Below are 20,368 nucleotides of genomic sequence, written 5' to 3' on the forward strand. Positions count from 1 at the left end.
GCCCATATGAAAGGAAATTTAATACACTTCCTAGCCTGCGTTTGAGCAATATATTGTCATGAAAATGCTGCTGCTTATATAGGCTTTCAGCTTTGAGAATCAAGCTGTAGTGAGAGCATGAAGGATTTGGTTGTGGTTACAGGAGGGAATGTTAATTTTCTTAATATTAATAACCTTAAATATTAATAAAAATAAGCTATTAGCAGGTGGGGGGAAGTTTGAGGGAAAGAATGTATGGGCACTATTACCCTCCTTTTACAAAGTGAAGAATTAGGATTCTGTCTAAAACTTATAGAAAAAACAAGAAGTTTATGTGAAATTAATATAATTATCAAACAGTGGGGAGGAAGGTGATGGATGGAAGGGGCATAATATAAGTAAGTCCCTCATCTTTCTTATTTTTAAATCAATAGGTATTGTCTTAAAGTTAATAAACTAAGAAATGATCAAAGTAAGTGCAGAAAGAATTAAAATTTTTTTAAAACTTAGGTATGGGGGTGAGAAGAGACTTGCTTTTCACCATAAGCTATTCTACCACTATTTGATTTGTTACCCATGTGCATATATTACTTTGACTTTAAAAACAAAAAATTTAGGGAACAGGAAATAACCCAAGTTGACAGAAGGCTACGTGTAAGGGAATGTTGGGAAATAATACCAGAAAAGCAGGTTGAGACCATATTGTAGAAGGCCTCCAATGCCAAGGTCAAGCAGTGCATTTAATTTGGAAAAACTTGGAGGAGTTTTTGAGCAGTCTGGGCATGTAACTGGAGCTGTCTACTTTCAGAAAATGAATTTGTCAGGAGGATGGATTGGAGTGGCAGTGGCAGAAAGGGGCATTAGGAGTGACCAAGCTAGTTTCAATTTCCTGCAGGAAAGGTAACGAAGGATTACAGCAGGACGATGTTACTGGAAATAGAATGAAAGGTATTCCCAGAACCAAGCTTGATACATAATAGGTGCTTAAGTGTGTTTATTGAATGAAGGGATCAAAGGGAGACTCTACATTTTTTAGTAATTTTTTGACATGAAAGGAAGGATAGTCATCAAAGATGAAATCTTTCTTGAATAGTAACTGCTGTTTATTTTGAGATCCATGGCCTGATGGTAGCTCACACTGTGAGAGTAAGGCTTGATGCTGTATGCCTGTGACAAAATGCAGAACGGTTATAATTCAGTAGTCCTTCCTTGCCTATGTTGCATCTTTATTTGTGACAGACAATTGTAGTAGGTATTTGCTATGAAATATAAGATGAAATAATGTTGCAGCCTAATGAATTACATCCCACTTAACCCAAGAAAGAAAAGTGGTAAAATATATAGAACATTACAGGGTATAGTTCTTCACAGCGTCATGATATAAGGGCGTAAATAGCCATTAGATTTCAGTTAGGCTCTTGAACAGTTCGTTTTTCCCACAGGAGGCACACTGGCACATGCTGGAATCCAACCCATGAACTTAGCCTCATGAGTTCAAGTCTGTTATCAATTAGTCTTCAAAGTTTGATGTGACAGCACTTTAGGGTACAGAAAAGAAAGAGGAGAACTTCTTTATAGTTTCATTTCCATGTATAATGTATATAATTTAGTAATACAAAAAGTATATAATTTATAAGTATATATATAATTTAGTAATACAAAAAGTATATATAAGCCAATAAGTATACAAATATTGGGTATATGCTATTTTTTTTTATTAATAATGGTGTACTACCAAAAGTTCAGAGACCACTAATCAGTTTAGCTAACTGACCGAAGAGATACAGACCAGTTACAAAGGCCAGGGGAATAAGTCTGTATGTTACTGTCATTGATCTTGGATGGGGAACCACCAAGAGCCTCATGACAGTCTCAATGTGGTGTAATGCTAAGATCCTTGTTTTAGAAGTTGTTAGAAGTCAGAAAACCTGGAATTGGGCCCTAAGTCTGCCAGTTACTAGTTTGTGATCTTTACTTGATCTCTTTAAACTTCAGACTGTAGAATATTCAGACCATTTTACCTTTAAAATTTCTAATGGTGAATGGGGGAGTCTGTAGAGAGTTCTGAAATGTTTTTGCTTGCTTTGGGGTATACTCTGTGTTATCATTAGCCCTCTCTAATACTGATATGTAGTCAAAGATTTGCATGAAGCATAAATAGAAAAGGTGAAAAAACACCTAACCCGGGCTTGATACATGTTAGGTATTTAGTAAATAGTTGCTGGATTTTAATCTGAATCTTTCTTACTTAATCAATCCCACATATACATTGTTCTTTGAAATTTTTTTTTTTAGAGAATTTGGTAATTTGCTTCCTTTCTTTCCTAATGCGCCTAGGAACAGCTATCACTCTCAAGACCTTGTACACATTGGTCTCATTTGGAGAGAAGGGGTGCCCAGGAAGGAGTCAGCTAATGTTTGATTCTACCCTAATGCCTATTGCATAGGATCATTGTGAGAATTAAATGAGATAATGCGTATGGAATTACAAAATAAAAGACTAAACCATATTAGGGGATTGTTTTATTATTGTTGTCAAAGTTCCGGGAAAGTCCAAAATGATTAAGCTGCCTTAGTAGAACATTCTACAAACTACAGCTTCTGTCTTACAGAGTAAATTGGTGGGCCTGGATTTCTTTTCTGTTCTCTTATAGGAGCTTTTTTTCCTTTTACTACTCATTTTCAAAAGCTACCACATTAGGATATCCTTGGTATATCTTTTTGAGAAATCTTTGTAATTCCTTATATTGCCAGCCTTCTGTGTCTCGGAGAATGTTATTTGAGTTCAAGCATTTATATGGAATACAATGGTAATAAAAATAATGAATTATTTATGTTTGTATAACACATTTAGATTCTACTCATAGTACGTATGCACTAGAAAAAACATTATAGGCAAAAAAAAAAGAAAAGATAGTCTTTGACAGGCTTATGTTTCTTGTTTTGTTGGGTTTTGTTTTATTGTCGTAGTTTTGGGCTGATAAAGTACATGTCTTGATTATTGAATAAATAAGGTGTACTTAATCTGCTGATCTCAGGGTAATAAAGTAATTGAAATTCTATGTTTACTTACATGTATTTTCAACCTTTCTCTTCTGACACCTTCTCTCAGGTATAGTAAAGCATCCACATTCTTTAAGTATCCTTCTCTTAACTCTAAGACCTTCTACTTTTCCATCATGCTGAACATGTTTTTTCTGTCTAATCCTCCATCCAAATGTTAAATCTTTTTTGATTTTGTGTTTTAGAGTTATTCCTTTCTCCCATCTCAGATCTCAGGTAGTCCTAGAAACAGAAAGTAACTTAGATATTTCAAACACAGTAAACTTCACAGGCTAATTCAAACGGCCTTGCTGAGGGTAGAAATCTCCACGTTGACCCTGGAATATTTTTCAACCCCTCTCCCCAATAATCAGGTTTTGTTGTGTATAGTGTTGGTTCTACCTAATACAATCACATATCAGAGCACACCAGATTACTCTGATCTGTTTTCAGACTTCTTTACACACTCTGCCCTCACCCCATGAAACTAATCATTCTGATTATCTCCAATAGGAAGAGTGAAGACTTGAAAGTATTCAGAACTAATGTTATGTAGAGGTTAAACTGGCCTATGTGGTTGGCTGGTATTATTCTTTCTCTGGCATTTAACTTGAAAGTATATTTGCTTGGCATGTGTTCTCTTTTTACTTGGTGGGTCAGTAAAGGTGGTTTGTGTATGTTAATTTGAGGATTTCTAATATGATACAATAAATTTACATTGCTTGATTTATAGCCAGAGGAAGTAGCTCTAACTCTGTTTTATCCCCTTATATTTGCATCAACAGGAAGAAGGCAGTATCAAAGAAATTGCAATCACACATCATGTAAAGGAAGGACATGAAAAGGCAGATCCTTCCCAGTTTGAACTTTTAAAAGTACTAGGGCAGGGATCATTTGGAAAGGTAAGCCATGAATATGTGCTTTTTAAAAAGTTGCTTTTTGGAATTCATATATATTTCATACAAATGGGGAACAGAAATATTTTATGAAATACTACTGATCTCCCTACAATGCAGTATTTTCTGTGTTTTTGCAATTCTCACTATCAGTAAGTGTGACAAAGTGAATAAAGTCATTCAGAAGTACAATGGGAACTTTCATAACTTGGCAGTGTTCACTTCATATTCATTTTATCTTCAAGACTATATGACGTCTCTAATGGCACTTCTTTTTTTTTTTTTTTTTTTTTTTTTTTTTTTTTTTTTTTGCGGTACGCGTGCCTCTCACTGTTTTGGCCTCTCCCGTTGCGGAGCACAGGCTCCGGACACGCAGGCTCAGCGGCCATGGCTCACGGGCCCAGCCGCTCCGCGGCATGTGGGATCTTCCCGGACCGGGGCACGAACCCGTGTCCCCTGCATTGGCAGGTGGACTCTCAACCACTGCGCCACCAGGGAAGCCCTAATTGCACTTCCTGAATGATTAAAAAATCACAAAATGTTCCCGTGACACACTGGCCTCTTTTTGAGTCTTCATGTAGAATCGGAAGGTGATCTTACAATACATTATAACAGTGCATCTCAATCTTTCCTCCAGAGTACCCCTAATACCAGCAGAAAGCAAATAGGTACTCCCAAGGAAATAGGGTGGGGGGTTACCACTACATGTACGAAATTTGGGGGACTTATAGCTTGTCTTTAAAATGAACTCAAAGGCTGCATTCTATTCAGTGATATCTGTGTCTGGTTTTTGTTTTTTTTTAATTAATTAATTAATTTATTTATGGCTGTGTTGGGTCTTCGTTTCTGTGCGAGGACTTTCTCTAGTTGCGGCGAGCGGGGGCCTCTCACTGTCGCAGCCTCTCTTGTTGCGGAGCACAGGCTCCAGATGCTCAGGCTCAGTAGTTGTGGCTCATGGGCCCAATTGCTCCCTGGCGTGTGGGATCCTCCCAGACCAGGGCTCGAACCCGTGTCCCCTGCATTGGCAGACAGATTCTCAACCACTGCGCCACAAGGGAAGCCCCTCTGTGTCTGTTTTTAATATCCAAAAATATTTCTCAACTATTTCCCAAATCCACCAACTAAAATTGCAACATCTTTATCATTTTTCAAGTATTCCTTGTCCCCCTGCTGCATACCTCAGGAGCGCTTCCTGTACTCCATTTTGAGAAGTACAGCATTATAATCACTACTATTTGATCTATCTAGTCCATTTCTCAGCAAGAGGAACGTTCTGAGATTGCATTCAGCTTTCACAGTGCAGTGCTTCCTTGCCACCTCTCTGTGAGGAAGCATTTGAAGATAGACTTTGCAAGCTTCAAAACAACACCCGTTTTGCTCTCTTGTGTATTTTAACGGGACTGTTTAGCAATTCTTGGCTAACATAGGTAATCTGTTACAGCTGTTAACCTCTTTCAAGCCCAAAGTGATATTTTTAATCCAGATATAGATTAAGTAGCCAAAAGAAGATAATGGTTGCAAGTTTGAGCTCTAGGTCAGCCAGACGTGGATTCTAGTTTTGTTTCGTTTTTTCTGCTTAATTGCTATGTGCACTTGAGCAAGTTACTTAACGTCTTGGAGCCCCATTTTCCTCTTCTAGGCAGTCATTAGGTATTGAAGTTCTCAAGGTTCCATTCTAGGCTCCCTTCTCACTCTATACTCCCTACTAATTAATTTCTTTATGCCCACTATCTTAATAAAACCCACATACAGCTGATGTAACAGATTTATATCTCCAATCTAGATTGTGACTCTAAACTCTGAACTGTATGTACAGCTACTTATTTTTTCCTCTTTGCATGCCCCAAAGTCAGTTTAAACTCAACATATCTAAGACCAAACTCATGATTTTCCCCTAACCCCCAAACCTCTATTTCATTTTTCTCTATTACTATGAATGACTTCTGGTTAAGCAAGCCAGAAACTTGAGAGGCATTCTTGACATATCCTTCTAGTCCCCGCCCTTCCCTCTCCCCCCACCCCCACCAATCTGATCCATTGACAAGTTATGCTGATTTAGTGAAGATTTCTCAAATCATGCCTGTTCTCTCCTTCTCCCTGCCACTTCTCCAGTCTGTGCCACCACCATTTCTCCCTGGCCTATTGAAGGAGGCTCCTACCTTGGGCTTCCCAAATTTATTTTTGCCTCAAGCCTTTATTTATCAATACATGACAGCCAACAAGAGCTAGTCTTATACTCCATCCACTTAACCCTTTAGAGGCCTCCCTTTGCTTTTAGGAGAAAGACAAATTCTTAAGATGGCTGAGGAGCCCCTCAGTCTGCCCCCTAGCTACCTCATCAACATCAGTTTATATACTTTTCACTGCCTGTGTTCTGGCCACATTGGCCTTCTTTTTTAATCCATAAGCAAAAGCCTTTTGCACATGCTGTTCCCTCTGCCTGAAAAACACTGCCCCACCCCCATCCCTTCCTCCTCTGGTTGGCTCCTCTTAAGCTTAGGATCTCAAAGAAGTCTTCCCAGCCATCCTGACCTAGGTCATATTTGTCTATTTTTACCGTCTCAGAACATTACATACCTCGTCTTCACAGCACTAACCTCAGTTGCAGTTTTTTGTTTGTGTAATTATTTGTTTATTGGCTGTCTCCCCCACTAGACTATATGTTCCATGAGTGCAGGGGCCATGTATGCCTTGAACCATGTCTCAGCATGGAACCAGTAGCACGGTACCTAACATATAGTTCTGGAAAGAATTAATGAGTAAATAATAGTCCTGCCCTCATAGGGTAGTAGTAAGAATTAAATGATATAAGGCCAAGCACATAATATCTGCTATGAGATTGTATTATCATGCAATTTATTATGGATAAACCAAAATAGATGGATTTATTTCTACACATTATATTTTCAGGGAACATAATATTGAAGTTTCCAGGAGTTAGCATGCTTCTCCCTTTATTTCTTTAAAAGTAACTTAAATACCTTACTATAAATAGCAAACATTAAAAATAGGGCGTCTCCTTTCTTACTCATCCTCAAAAGCCAGTCTCAGCCAAGGAAACAGGGATGACCTGTCACAGCCTAGAATAGCTTCATGAGGGATTCGAAAAGTCAGAAGTGCTGGTGGGGGAAGGTCTGATGGCATCTGGGACTGCTGCTGCTCCTGCTGCACTTGACTGGTGACCAGCCAGAGGCAACAGATTGAGTGCCCTGAGCAGAAGCACAGAACTGGGTGGCTGGCCCGATTCTTATCCCAATACCTCCACTGTGACACTGCGTTAATTATTTAACATCTCAAAGCCCTAGCTATAAAATAGGCATTGCTTAGTAGGCCTGCCTCCCAAAATTATCATGATGATGCATTACAAATGCTTGTGAAGGTCCTTTGCAAAAACTAAGATGTGCTGAAAAGTATCAAGAGGGTGCTTTCAAAGTAGGGTGAAGAAAGTTTGAACCCATGAGGAGAATTTTTCTTGTAGAATAGTATGAAGAAGCTTGATTAGGGAATCTTAAGAATGAATGAATAATAAATATCAGGTAAATCCTAATTATCCCCACCTAGTTAGAATTTATTTCAGTTCAAAAATATTCATAATCTCTGATTGCCTTTAATTTTTAAACATCATTCCATCTTAGGAACAACCCTGATTGAGAATACACTTTTCGCTCCCTAGGCTGGCTCACTGCTAACTGGCTAAAAGGAAGTTTCACCATGGGCCACGGTGAAGGGGGACAATGGGTGTAATTTGGGGAGAGAAACACACCCTGCATCAGGGTTTCTGTGCACATTGTGGCACTTTTCACTGGACGTGAGGTCACTGACCATTGTCTTCGGCACAATTTCTCGAAGTGAGGAACTCTGCCTTGCCCTAGAATCAGTTGAATGAATCATTTTTTTATTTTGTGCTAATAGCCTAGTGTGCTAATGCAGGTAATAGAGAGCTGACCCTAGAGTTAATTCTTGATTGTAATTGAGTCTCTTCTTACCATCTGTGGCAGCTCAGTAGCACTGCTAGGAAAGAATGGGTAGGAGAAAAAAAGTTGAAATTCAGGTCCATTTAGCAAGTCTGTGTAAAGGTTTGCTGGAAAAGATAATGAAACTAATGGTCAAAATGAGTAGAGGGGATTTATTGATAGTTTGGTATTGTATTAGACAAGTCATAGCATGACCGTGAGTTATTTAGAGCAGACTTTATTCATTTTGTATAAATCCCACACTATATTTTGAAAACAGCCAAAAATATTTGGAAAATCAAGATACTCAGTAACATACCTGGGGATTGCTTGCTTTTTTTTTTTTTTTTTTTTGCCACACCACACGGCCTGCGGGGTCTTAGTTCCCCAACCAGGGATCGAACCCGCACCCCTCCTGCAGTGGAAGTGCAATAGTGTCTCATCACTGGACCGCCAGGGAATTCCCCTGGGAATTGTATTCTTAATATTTAGGTATATGTGTGTATTTGATTTTTAAAAGATGGGGAGGCAGGGTTCCGACTTAATTTACATTAAATAGTTGTGAGTAAATTTCTTCAGTATAAGTGTTTTAAATTGTTTTGCCCAAATCAAAACTACAGTGAGGTATCACCTCTCACCAGTCAGAATGGCCATCATTAAAAAGCCTACAAATAACAAATGCTGGAGAGGATGTGCAGAAAAGGGAACCCTCCTACACTATTGATGGGAATGTAAATTGGTGTAGCCACTATGGAAAACAGCGTGGGGGTTCCTTAAAAAACTAAAAATAGAGTTGCTATATGATCCAGCAATCTCACTCCTGGGCATATATCTGGAGAAAACTCTAATTTGAAAAGATGCATGCACCCCAGTGTTCATAACACTATTTACAATAGCCAAGACACGGAAGCAACCTAAATGTCCATTAAGAGATGAATTGATAAAGAAGGTGTGGTGCACATATACAATGGAATACTACTCAGCCAAAAAAAAAGAATAAAATAATGCCATTTGCAGCAACATGGATGGACCTAGAGATTGTCACACTGAGTGAAGTCAGAAAGACAAATACCTTATTATATCACTTGTATGTGGAATCTAAAATATGACACAAATCAACATATCTACGAAACAAAAACAGACTCACAGATATAGAGAACAGACTTGTGGTTACGAAAGGGGAAAGAGGATAAAGGAGGGATAGATTAGGAGTTTGGGATTAGCAGATACAAACTGCTGTATATAAAATAGGTAAACAACAAGGTCCTACTGTATAGGGAACTATATTCAGTATCCTGTAATAAACCATAATGAAAAAGAATATATATATATATATATTTATATATATAACTGAATCACTTTGCTGTACACCAGAAACTAACACAGCATTGTAAATCATCTATACTAAAATTAAAAAATAAAAATAAATTGTTCTGCCCAGCAATGAGAAATTGTGGAGTTTTCATACATAGAAAAGACTATCAACAGAATTGAATCAACAGAAAATTGTGGTCAAGGGGAACTTCTGTATTAAAGTTTTTATGGAATCAGAATTTTTGTTTTGTTAGAAGCAGAGCAATCACCACCTGTGTTATACTTTAAACATGTTAGACTTTTCTCTAATTGCTTCATAGTTGAAAGATTTTTGTTTCTGTCTTACATGTTACATGGTCTTTGGGAATTGGCAAACAACCACAAAAAATGTATTCACTTATATTGACACCCAAAGTTATAACCAGTGTTTACAACTCACTATATTTATAATTGGTAATATTTTAAGGAAAATAGTTAATGTATCAGAATCTTTCTAATAATAAGCTATATTACAGTAGGGGGTCTTATTTTAGCAATAGTATAGTTTATGATACTTTGTAAGACTTATTTTCTCTTATTTAAATACAGGTTTTCTTAGTCAAAAAAATCTCAGGCTCTGATGCTAGACAGCTTTACGCCATGAAAGTATTGAAGAAGGCCACATTGAAAGGTAAGTGCTACTGCTATTTGTAGTGTTCGCGTAGTATGAACAAACTGAAAAATCTGAATAGGTCTCATGTGACTCCTAGGCCAGTTACTTAAATTCAGAATCTGTTCCCATTACTGTCTTTAAATTTAGACTTTCTTTTAGTGGATTTTTCCTACAAGGCTAGGAATCATATGACTAGTGAGAATGGGAGTTGCCATGCTTTAAAAGAAGTACTATAAATTCTTCTTGGGCTTTAGGCAAGTAGAAGTTTAGAATTTTAAAACTAGGTTTGATGCATCTTCCAGTTCATATTATTATTTTAATGTTTTGAAAACTTACTGATTTATGATGCAAAATAGCTTTTATTCTAAGGACTTTATCATTTTGACTTCTGGTCTCCAAATAAGTTTTTATTCTAAGCCTCTGATTTTGAAAAATCTAATGTCAGATTTGGCTCTTATAGGTAAACAGTCACTTAGAAAAAATTGTACATAGATTTTTAAATACTTAGATCTTCCTTTTTTAAAGTAGTATCAGTTATTTTACCACATAACCTCTAATTATTTTGTGTGTTGATTCCTGACATCTCTTTTTTTCCTCTTCAACGTACCTGTATTTTCTAAAGGTTTTGAAATATTCTGGAAGGAATATCTGTGATGATCACTTATTATTTCTGATGTTATTTTTCCCAATTAGTAACTCACACTGGATATTATCATCGTTTCAAGAAATTTCACCTTCCTCTATAAACACCATCCTTTGCCTCTGTTCTCTTGCTCCCTTCCTGAATGTATTTTCTTTCCTATCCAGTCTCCATCCCTGGGCATACTACTTACTTGATTTCTTGCTAGGGCCAGGAAATTAAATTATATCCTCAGTGCCCTACTCTACATCACTACTTTTATAATTTTATACTCATGAATTCCATGTTATAAAGCTGCATAGATGGAACTTATTTGAGAGTTCATTTACAAAAGCAACAAAAGTAGTTTTTTTCATGTATATAAGAGGATTTGTGTTGTGCATAGTATATGTAAAGGAAACTATGAACTCTGAGAAACCTAAAAGATATTGGGAAAGGAAATACATGCCCAATTCCTTTTAGAGAAGGCTGTTAAGACTCTTAGTATTCCTCTAATCATCCAGTTAGCTCCATATCCTCAAGATTCCTGTTGCATTTTCCTTGAAATATTGAAAATTTCACTTGAAAACATACGCCTCAAAGAGTATTCTAAAAAAGAAGAATGAGAAAGGAACAAGTTTTATCAGGTTTAAGGCTTATTAAAAGCAGTAATAATTCATTGTGTTTTGGGGGAGAATAATACAGGCATGTAAACCAGTGGAACAAAACAGTACAAAAGTATTATATATTAAAGTTTCATGTATTTGTTACAAAAATATTGAGTAAGTGCTGTGCTGTATGACAAAGCAGGTGGCCAGAACAATGGGAAATTAAATACTGATTTTTTAAATTTTGTTTGAAATACTTATGAACAACCTGCAAAAAAACTAGGGTCTTCTCTTAAACCATATACCATAATAAACAATCTAACTGAATTTTACAACTTAACACATCCTAGGAAACTTGTGAAGAGATATTGAGCAAAGCACAAATTACAAACAAATTGACAGTACAAAAACTTTTGGCCTTTTGTACAGTGAAAAATAGTATAAATAGGAAATCAGGAAATTATTTGCCTCAAATATTACAAAATATTAATATATAAGGAATTTATTAAAAGGCTCCTACTGGCCAAATCTAGGACAGTTTAAACATTGCAATAATTAATGACAGTGATCGATTACAACCCACTGAATAAAGAATCCATGCGTTAATCCATAAATTAATGGAGAACAAGGGAAAGCTCTTCCTTACAATGGAATTCCAACTAATAAATGTAAAAGGAATGATTGAGTTAGGAGTTCCTAAGAAATAACTTTACAACCTCCACCTAAAGGGTTTTAGAATACATTTTTATGCAAGGGGATAAAATAAATAACATTTGGGGAAATGTCCCAGTTTTCTGGTAAATGCATATAAAATAATGAGTTATTTCATATAATGGCAACATAAGTTAGAAAGCGGTTTTGCAATAAGTACAACGAACCATTATTGCTGCTAAAGTAACCTAAGGAAATAATCTCAAAGAAGGATTTTGTGTACTTGAAAATTTTCATTGCAACATTATTTAGAATATCGAGAATTTAGAAATCTTATAAATATTGAATGTTTAGAAAAGTATGGTATGCCACTTAATAGAATATTATTTAAATGAAATATTTCAAATATAATCATAAAAATGAATGTAACAAAAATTTGTAAGTGAACATTATAACGAATTTGGCTACCACAAGTATGTAAAATTATATAGATGTTAGCGATATAAGAGACCATAGAAAAGTGAAGCTACTTGACATATTGGAATTATAGACTGCTGGTGTGTTCTTAAATTTTATTTTTATTTTTATCAAAGTAATATGTGTATAGAGTCTTATAAAATAGCAGTGCTTTTCCTACCCTTCTCCCTATCCCAGTTCTTGACCCCCAGAGACAATGACTTCCGTCTCTTTAGCTGCTGCTTCTGCCTTTTACCTCCACATTCAATATTCTTATATTGTAATTCTTTGATTGTTTTCATTTTGGAGACATAATCTTTTGACTTCCTACCGTGGAAGATTAGGATTTAGTTCTCTTACACACAGTTTCCCTTTTCATGTCCTCCTAGTAATGTTTTCATAATGCTTTATACAAATTGTTCCTGTACTGAAGTCACATATCCTTCACATCTTTGCTGTATTAGATCTCCTTTCCTAAATTCTGTACCTACCTTTTTCTCAGTTTACTTTCTAGTTTTGCTGAAACACATCTTCCAGTAGCTACTTTAGAAAGGCTGAATGGATGGTAAACTTTTTGTAACTACATGTCTGAAAATGCCTTTATTCTGCCCCTCACTTAATTTATAATTTGACTGGACGTAAAATTCTAGATCAGAAATAATTTTCCCTCAGATATTTGAAGGCATTGTTTCCATTGTCTTCCAGCTTCCTGTGTTGCAATTGTGAAATTTATTACCATTATGGTTCCCAGTCCTTTGTGTATAAGCTGCTTTTCCTCCTTAGAAGTCTTTAGAATCAAGCTACTCTTTATCCCTGGTGTTCTGAAATTTGTATAATGGTATTTCTTTAGTGTGGATTTTTAAAATTCATCATACCAGATATGGGGTGGTCTCTTTCAATCTAGAAACTCATTTCTTCAGTTCTGGGAAAGTAGTTTGTCATTTCTTCTCCATTTTATAACTGCTACTCTTTGGATATTTTGAACCTCCTGGGTCGTTGCCTAATTTTTATTTTTTTTCCATCCTATTTTCCATTTTTGTCTTTTTTTCCTGTTTCCTAGGAAATTTTATCATCTATCTTCCAACCCTTCTATTAACTTCATGTTTCTACCATTATTTTTAATTTCCTAGATTTTCCTTGTTCTCTAATTATTCCTTTTTTTTTTTTTTTTTGCGGTACGCGGGCCTCTCACCGTTGGGGCCCCTCCCGCCGCGGAGCACAGGCTCCGGACGCGCAGGCCCAGCAGCCATGGCTCATGGGCCCAGCCGGACCGGGGCACGAACCCGTGTCCCCTGCATCGGCAGGCGGACTCTCAACCACTGCGCCACCAGGGAAGCCCTAATTATTACATTTTTAAAAACTTTTTATTATGGAAAGTGTCAAACATCTACAGAAAGAAACAGAAAATATAGAGAAGCCCCATATACCCTTCTTTTTCCTTCAACATTTATCAATTCATAATCAATCTTTTTTTATCTGTGTTCTCTCCCTTCCCCTCTTTTGATATTTTGAAGCAAATCCCAGACATTGTATAATTTCTTCCATAGATATTTTAGTATGTATCTCTAAAAGATAAAGACTCTTGAAATAATACAATTCTATGATTATACCTGAAAAATTAATATACAAATATCTGATCAGTGCTCAAGTTTCCAGTTGTCCCTATTGTTATAATTCATTTTTCTTTTTGTAATTTGTTTGAATCGGGATCTATATAAGGTCTATATTTTTCTACTTATTTTGATAGCTATTTTTCGTGTTTAGAGTCTTTCCTTAAATTCCTGGGAATTCTTTGCTGTCTTTTCCTCATTTAAGAGTGAGGTACCTATATTCATATATATATATATATATATATATGTGTGTGTGTGTGTGTGTGTGTGTGTGTGTGTGAATCACTTTGCTGTACAGCAGAAATTAAGACAACATTATAAATCAACTATACTTCAATAAAATAAATTTTTTTTAAAGAAAAAAAAGTGCGGTACCAAAAAGCTGATTAGAAGGGGTTCTATGGCAAGAATTTGCTTATTTCTCATTGACCTCCTTTCTTTAAGCTTAGATTTTAGCTTTCTCTGATTTGCTGTGTGAGTTACCACTTAGTCACCTTCTGCTACTGCTTCTCTTTTTTGTCCTTGTGAGTTTATGCATAATTTTTCCATTATTGTAATTTCAATAGGGTTTTAGAAGAAAGTAGAAAGTAAAACATCCATGTTTAACCAGAAGTCTCTTTCCATTTTAAAGTTTCTATTAATATAATAAATGGGGACAAAAAGAAGTCAAAAGTGTTAGGTTGAGTTTATGGGGACTTTTGTCCTAATAAAGTAGTCTGTGGGCCTAAAAGGTTTTGTAAACTATTGCTTAAAGCATTTTCTTAATACATAATTCTAGAAACATAAACAGCATTTCTTCTTATTCACTCTCATGTTCAAGTCAAGTAGAATTTAAAATGTAATAACTAGTATGTGATAAAAATTATTTCAGCGGAATGTAGTTGCTTTGCCAACATGAGTCAGTATTAACAAATTCAGTTTTGGGGGTTTAGAGTTTAACCAATGTAAAGCATGCCTTCTTCTGAACCACTAATATCCTAATCAAAATTCCTGATTGTAGGATGATTTATATTTGTCACTAGGTCTTTATATACATAAAAGAAACCAGATTAGAACTATTACACAGTCCTATCTCAGACAGAAGGAAGGAATTCTTTAGTGAGTGAATCTTACTGTTCGTTTTGAACTAAACAAGGTCTCATCAGTGTTGCATATAAGGAAACTATCTCACAAGGTAATCATAATAGAAAGAAAAGCATCTGGTTCTAGCCTCTCATTTTATAGAGAAGGAAGCAGGAAGCCCCTGAGCAATGAAAGGATTTGACCAAGGTAACTCATCTAGTTATTAGCATGGCCACTAAACTATAGCTCTTGACTCCCAAGTAATTGTTCTTTCCATAGTGGTACAATAATAGAAGAGGGATATACAGTAAATATACTGATGGATATTTTTGCTGCTTATTAAATAAGCTTTGTATAAGTATTGAAAGAGGTAGAAACTTGGAATCTAGCTTTAAGGTAATAGGAACATAATCCAAGATTGTATGGGTAGCGATGGAAAAAAGGGCAGTTTTGGGCTAGACTAGACTAGAATTGTCAGCAGGCCTAGGTGATGAACCTCATTCACACAAATAATAGAAAGGGCCTGTTGGACATAAGGCATCAGAGTTGTAGTGATAGGGCAAGATAACAAAATCAGAGATTGATCCTGAATTTGATACATCCACAAAACAAGTCAATAAAAAGACAGAGCTGCGTTGATATCAAGAGCAATTGAGTCCTTTTCCTGTTTTGCCTATTTTCAGTCACTGGCACCAAAATCTCCCAGTTGGAGTGGAAAACTGGTAGAGTGGGAAACATAGGAAATTTTTAAGTTTATTTGTTTATTTTTCCCAGAGGGCTTAGTTCTGAGTTTTAGATATCAGTGGTCACCTTAAATTGACAAGAAAACTCATCATTCTGTCTGTTCCCGCCCCCACTGCCAAAAAAGACGCTCTTTCCATTCTTTCTATTTAATCTTCGGCAGAACCATTCAGTCTCTCTGGCCTGAAAAATAGAAGTTATGTGTGATTTATCCTTATTATGCAACAGAAAAAAAAACTTTAATGAATGATCATTCTCACCTCTTAAATCCATTGAGCTACCAACAGAGTACTTATCAGATGATTAATCATCAGTTTACTTGTCTGTCATTCCCACCAGATTATTAGCTTCTTGAAGATTATTTTATTTGTATCTCACAGTGCCTGGCATGCAGAGTTTGCTCAGGAAATATTTGGTTGGTAAAAGAGATCTTTGCCTACTGGGTCAAATGTAAATTCATCCTGGCATTCCAAATTGTCAGGAATCTGGATCCTCCCTACTTCACCACCCCTCCCACCCCCACCCACCCCCAGCCCCCCAGTTTCCACACTGATTAGCTTCCTTCTTGCTCATCATGCATGCCTCCATGTCCTTGCTTGCACTGGTACTCGATACCTGGACTTTTCTTCTCTCGGTCCAATCCTTGTTGCCCATATAAATGCCACTCTAAAAGTCCCTAACCCCACCTCTTTGCTCTAGCCTTCCTATGCAAGTAAAACTGATCTTTCCCTTTTCTGAATTCTTGTACTGCTTATTGGTGGTAATACATCATTTTATCCCTTTATCATATTCATGGTGCTATAACTACTATTTAATTGAATATCTCTTATATGCGAGGCTCTCGATGTACAAACCTTATCTCAAATGGTCACATAGCCCCCAAAGATACAGTGGTGTTATCCCCATTTTATAGATGAGAGGTGTAATAGAGGCACAGAGAGTTTAAATAAGTAACTTGCTCAAGATGACACAGATCTGAATCCAGATTTTTCTAACTCCAAAAAGCCTTTGCTCTTTCAGCTGCACCACAGTACTTCCTCTCAGTATCTCTCCTCTCCTGCCTCCCTCAAAATACACCTTTTGGAGTATATCTGTCCTTCACCATGTCTGCCCCATATTTTAGATGCTTAATGAATGTTTGTTGAATTGAGTTGATAAGGTTGGTAGGGAGAAGTGTTAAAACCTATTTCATTTTTTGTGTGTGTTTTAACATTTCATTGGAATGCCTTGTTTTTAAAAAGTTGCTCCTTTTTTGGCTATTTTTCATAACTTTGATCAAAATACTTGGAAATCTGATGTTAAAGCCAACATCTAATATGTTCTCTGTACTTTTTTAATGTAAAGCACAGATTTTATAAGTATATACAATTTCTTCTGGTAACATAATTTATTAAAAAATGGTTATTAATTTTGAAAATTCAAGAGTAATGAATAGTTTTATTTATACATATAAGTAATTTTATTTATATGCGAATTCACGCTTTTATACATATAAGCAAAATTTTATTTAAAATAGTCACCAAAGAGATTTTGTTTTAAAGATTGTCTCTGGAAGCTATTACAGTATAGCCATATGTGTAATATTTTATAGTTCGAGACCGTGTTCGGACAAAAATGGAGCGTGATATCTTGGTAGAAGTTAACCATCCTTTTATTGTCAAGTTGCATTATGGTAAGTTATGAACAACCTGCCATCTCATCCCTTTACCTCATTCTCCCACTCCCTGAGTGCATTCAGATATACTAATGTATATAAATATTTATTTGTGTATATTTGTATGTGTCTAGTAGATACATATAGTAAAGTCATGGAAATTAAACCATTACTTCTTAGATAAATTTTAGAAGCTTTTATTGCATTTAGGTTCGTGTTTCTTTTAAACATTATAGTTTCTGAGTGATAGCCATAGGAACAGGTAATAATAATCATTTTTAAATTATAATAATAATAATGTACCAGTATTTTATAGTCTATATGTGTTAGCCTAACTTACAAGCAAGAAAGATCCCTAATATCGACGTCCTGATGTTCTTATTCTGTGTAATTAAAGCTAACCAATCCACCTTTTTTTGTAGTTAAGTGACATGGTATTTTGTATTTTGTTTCATGGTTAAGTAAGTCCTTTCTGTTGGGAATTTTTCTTATTGACTGCATGTTCTAGAACTGTTGTATTCCTGAGAGACTGTTGCCTGAATAAAATCTAACAAATGTTTTAGTGGTTCCATAATAAGAAACACTGCATTTAACATTTCTATGTGGAAATTAAGAGGAATCATTGGTTAACTTCTAAATAAAAATCAGTTTAGATCTATGATGTAGTCATTAATTTGCTAAAATAGTATTCATTTGTGAATGAGTTGACCTAATGTAAGCCCCCCAAATTAAACTATGAATTAAATGGAAATTTTCGTTTCTTCATTCAGCTTTTCAAACTGAAGGGAAGTTGTATCTTATATTGGACTTTCTCAGGGGAGGAGATTTGTTTACACGCTTATCCAAAGAGGTATATAATTAATCTGTTTTAAATCTATTTATACACATCCTTTTTCAACTAAAGCTTTGTTATATTTCAATATTATGCTTGTCGTATTTTGTCAAGTGGCACAAGATTCTTACAATGACGAATCAGAGCCAAAAAGAGTTATTTTCCTAACTCCTGAATTTATTCGGAAAGTAGATTTTAAATTGATAAACTGTCTTTTGCCCTGCTTCTTTTAGTTATAGTTTTTTCAGAAGCAATAATATAACAACAAGATATCCTTAAACAATCAGTAGTGGAAATTCAACCTGCATTGTAAAGATCATTTTTCATTTCTAAGATGTTACTGTGATGGAGCAACAATGGCACAATCTGAATATAGTTGTTACTTAACAAAATGTAAAATTATTTTCCCCACAGTGCATATTTAGCATTTAGTAAGTCATTAGTTGACTAACTCAGTCATTTTTGAAATTTCCTTTCATAAGTGAATTGTGTAATTAGCATATTTATAATTTTTTGATATTTAAACTGTAGGATGGAACTTTAAAAAAATAGCAAATGCAAAAAGAAAATAAAGACAGAAAAATTATTATTTTATTTTAGGTCATGTTCACAGAAGAAGATGTCAAATTCTACTTGGCTGAACTTGCGCTTGCTTTAGACCATCTACATAGCCTGGGAATAATCTATAGAGACTTAAAACCAGAAAAGTAAGGAATCATGCTGCTAAGTTGAATACAGTGTAATATAATTATTTAGGGGGTAATATAAAATAATATTATTTCATAGAACTACCACAAACACTGGATTAGAATGCCTATGCTTCACATTTCTGCTAACCCTTTATGTGCTCATACTTTTAAATATCTGTTAATCAAAATACCTGTTAACGTTACCCTTGTTTTCATTTGCATTCTTTGATTTTTAATGAAGTGGAAATCTATGCTTATAGCTTTATTGGCAGTTGTATTTTTGTGTGATTTTTCTGTTCATGGCCTTCACTCATTTTTCTTTTGGGGTGTTGTTTTTTTCCCATTGTTTTGTAAGAGACCTTTCTATACAAATTAAGAATTTAACCATTTGACATATGTTGCAAATACACTTTTCTAGTTTATCTTTTAATTTTATTATTTTATTATGTATGTATGTATGTATGTATGTATGTATGGCTGTGTTGGGTCTTTGTTGCTGCACGCAGGCCTTCCCTAGTTGTGGCAAGTGGGAGCTACTCTTCGTTGCGGTGTGCGGGCTTCTCATCGCAGTGGCTTGTCTTTGTTGTGGAGCACAGGCTCTAGGCGTGTGGGCTTCAGTAGTTGTGGCACTCGGGCTCAGTAGTTGTGGCTCACAGGCTCTACAGCGCAGGCTCAGTAGTTGTGGCACACAGACTTAGTTGCTTCGCAGCATGTGGGATCTTCCTGGACCAGGGATTGAACCCATGTCCCCTGCATTGGCAGGCGGATTCTTAACCACTGCGCCACCAGGGAAGTCCCTATTTTTTAATTTGGTGTTATTTTAACCTACACAAGTATTTTTCCCTCAGATCTACCAGTCTTTCCTTTTGTGGTTTCTTCTGTGACTTTTATTCTTCGAAGGGCTTTTCCAATTCTCATGATAAGATTTTTTTCTTCTAATTTTATGGTTTCTTTCTTTTTTTTTTTTACTTTTAACTCCATCTAGAAATTTTTTGGTATGAGGGATGGCATGGAGCTAATTGTTTCCTCCAAATACCATTTATTGAAAATTTTCTTCTCCACATGATTTCACATTTTTAATGAGAGTTAAGCAAATTTCCCTTTACTTTTATAGTAGTGGTTATCAAGAAGCTAATATTATTTAAATTGTACACACTTCTGTGTTTTAATTTGTTAGTGTTTACTATCTACCACTTTGAGAAAGAAAGGTTTTCTTTTCTCCTTTTTTAAGGATATAAACAAGAGCCTTGTTCTATCAAGAATTTTTAAAAATAGCTTTTTTGAGATATAGTCCACATACCCCAATGTTCATAGCAGCATTATTTACAATTGCCAAGATGTGGAAGCAACCCAGCTGTCCACCAACAGATGAATGGATAAAGATGTGTTATAAATATACAATGGAATATTTCTCAGCCATAAAAAAGAACAAAATTAGTGGCTGCTGGGGGGTGGGGCAGGAATATAGAGGTGGGGAAGCGGTAAGGTACAAAGTATTGGGTGTAAGTTAAGCTCAAGGATGTATTGTACAACACAGGGAATATAGCCAATATTGGGGAAGAGCTGTAAATGGAAAGTAACCTTTAATTATACTAAAAAAATTTTTTTTA

The 20,368-nt window shown here is 35.6% G+C and overlaps 1 protein-coding gene across 10 annotated transcripts in view; it reads left to right on the top strand.

Annotated features, from left to right (window-relative positions):
* RPS6KA3 (ribosomal protein S6 kinase A3) overlaps positions 1 to 20,368 on the top strand; it is a 117,366-nt gene that overhangs the window by 59,220 nt on the left and 37,778 nt on the right. For all 10 annotated transcript variants that reach the window (XM_027096170.1, XM_027096163.1, XM_027096165.1 and 7 more), the window contains 5 exons: positions 3,807 to 3,923; positions 9,773 to 9,854; positions 17,175 to 17,255; positions 18,008 to 18,087; positions 18,670 to 18,776. In XM_027096170.1, the coding sequence (XP_026951971.1) occupies positions 3,807 to 3,923; positions 9,773 to 9,854; positions 17,175 to 17,255; positions 18,008 to 18,087; positions 18,670 to 18,776 (467 nt within the window). The remainder of the gene's footprint in view (positions 1 to 3,806; positions 3,924 to 9,772; positions 9,855 to 17,174; positions 17,256 to 18,007; positions 18,088 to 18,669; positions 18,777 to 20,368) is intronic.

Source organism: Aethalodelphis obliquidens, unplaced genomic scaffold (assembly GCF_003676395.1).
Source record: "Aethalodelphis obliquidens isolate GAN/ISIS:26980383/991018 unplaced genomic scaffold, ASM367639v1 scaffold99, whole genome shotgun sequence".
NCBI classification, from domain to species: Eukaryota; Metazoa; Chordata; class Mammalia; order Artiodactyla; family Delphinidae; genus Aethalodelphis; species Aethalodelphis obliquidens.